Genomic DNA, 2,289 nt, shown 5'->3' on the forward strand with positions numbered 1-2,289 from the left:
CGCCATAACCATAGGTGGCGCTGTGAGCGCTGCTTATACCTTCCCTAACACCCTTTCTCCTAGCAATGGCGGGTGATGAATGGGCCTCTTTTTGCAAGGGTGCCTACTCTAAAGCCTGATGGCAGGTGCAGATCAATGGTCCTTCCCAGCCTGCCAGAGCCCTGACCTCGAGGAGAGTTATAAAAAGCAACGGCATATTTTTTGCCCTGTTGCATGACCTCGACAGGCGGCGGCTTCACACCAGACACAGGCGTGCAGGCGAACTTGCGCCAAGCCTCAGGCGGAGGTGCGGGCAGCCCTAGGGCGGGCGGGGTCCTCGGCTAGAAGCGAGCCGGCGGCCTGTGCAGGGTACTGACTGAGCAGCGCACCCGGGAAGCTGGCGGTGCGGGCAGCGAGCGGGCCCTGAGCTGACAGATCCAGGGCTTGGCCAGGACTGTGGACTAGCGGACCGGCGAGTGCAGGGCGCAGCCATGATCACTTCAGCCGGTGAGTGCGGCCGGCAGCAGGAGCCCCAGGGAGGGGCCGCCTCCGCGCCGGCGTTTAGCTGAGTCAGGGCGGGTGACTGGGCACCTCCGGGTGGAGCGCCGGCCTGCGCGGCCCCTCTGCCCGAGGCCCACCCCAGCTGGGAACAAGGGCTTGGAGGCTGGCCAGGCCACTGCAGGCCCCCTGGATTCGTAGGAGTGGGGCCGAGTGACCACCTGGGCATCCCTTCCAGCCACACCCCCGTGCCAGGACTGGGCCGGGCTCCTGGGCGGTCGCTGGCCCGCAGGAAGGGTTCCTTTCTTCTCCCGGTCCCCTTCTTGGTCAAGGGACCCCCTAATGCTCCCCCTCGGGTGTTCCGAACAGGGTGGGCCCCAGTGCCATCGTGAGCATCGCAAAGCAGTTCCTGGCCTGGTAGCCTGACTGCTACACTGAGTGCTTCTGGCTCGGGCTGAGTTACTCTCCTGAAAGTCTGAAATTACATTTGAGGCGACTGGTTTCTGGGGCCACCGTGTTCCCTTAAGAGCCTCATTCTGGAAAAGCAGCTTTGAATGGAGAGCCAACTTGCTGTGTGTGTTTAGATGCTCGGGACACGGCTGCAGAGCCCATTTGAATAGTTGTGTAGTTCTGTAGGTAGATACTTGTGATGGCGATTGAAATGGGAAGGTGTAGAAAGTAGCTTCTACATGGAGATTTTTTTTCAAGCTCCCCCCCCCACCCCGCACTACAGACTGATTTGCATATACCTGCCCCCAGCCTTGGTGCTTACATACCTTTGCTTGGTTGCCCTTTTTATTCTGTACTTGCTCTACAAGTATTTGATTGTGAGAAACAGGTTGTCAGTAGACAGTAAATCTATATGGTGGGGAGCTTGAGACCATCCTTATGAGGATTGCTTAAAGACATTGGTAGAGATGCTGGGAAACGTGACAGCTCTCTCCTCTTCCTTCTCCTCCACCCTCCTCCTTCTTTGTTGTTTGCTTGTTTTCCACACACGGTCTCACTGTGTAGCTCTGCCTGTCCCGGAACTCACTTTGAAGACTAGGCTGGCCTCAAACTCATAGAGATCCCCCTGCCTCTGTCTCCCAAGTGCTGGGATTAAAACTGTGCACCACTACACCCTGTGATGGTGATTTTCAAACACATGAAGAAGTGTTGCCTCTACTTGAAGTTAGACTTTTGTCCTAATGGATACAGATGATTCCAGATGAATTTTAGTTCCCATCAATAGGAGCATTTTTTTTTTTTTAATCCAATTAGGTCTGGAGGTAAACACTAGATTTCTTGCCACTTGTAAATATAGGCTTAGGTCCAGCCTGCTCCTTGTTGTCAGTAGATGTTGTCTTCACTGATCATAGTTCTCTGGGTACTTGATTGAGTACTGCTAGAGTGGACCCAGAAATAGCCACCTCATTTGGAATTTGGTCCAAGCCACCTTCCTTTTTTTTTTTTGTTTTGTTTGTTTGTTTGTTTTTTGTTTGGTTGGTTTTGTTTGTTTGTTTTGTTTTTTGAGACAGGGTTTCTCTGACTTTGTAGACCAGGCTGGCCTGGAACTCACAGAGATCCACCTGCCTCTGCCTCCTGAGTGCTGGGATTACGGGCACCACCACCACCCGGCATGGCCTTTTCTTTCACAAAGTATCTTAGCTCTTCAGTCTTAAATGTTCATCTCAATCTTATCACTCCATTAAAACATTCTGACTCTCCCTTGGCAGTCACCTCTCCCTCACAGTCCTGTAATGGCCTTATTAGCTTGCCTTATTACTATTAGACTGAACTCCATGGTAGAATTTTGGGCAGGAATGTTTA

At 52.9% G+C, this 2,289-nt stretch overlaps 1 protein-coding gene across 1 annotated transcript in view; it reads left to right on the plus strand.

The window, feature by feature from the left end:
- The first annotated feature begins 213 nt into the window (after positions 1–213).
- Psmd1 (proteasome 26S subunit, non-ATPase 1) overlaps positions 214–2,289 on the plus strand; it is a 72,120-nt gene continuing 70,044 nt past the window's right edge. The window contains exons 1-3 of the mRNA XM_036173651.1: positions 214–286; positions 364–486; positions 679–865. Coding sequence (XP_036029544.1) covers positions 214–286; positions 364–486; positions 679–865 — 383 coding nt within the window. The remainder of the gene's footprint in view (positions 287–363; positions 487–678; positions 866–2,289) is intronic.

The sequence above is a fragment of the Onychomys torridus genome, chromosome 23 (assembly GCF_903995425.1).
Source record: "Onychomys torridus chromosome 23, mOncTor1.1, whole genome shotgun sequence".
NCBI lineage: Eukaryota > Metazoa > Chordata > Mammalia > Rodentia > Cricetidae > Onychomys > Onychomys torridus.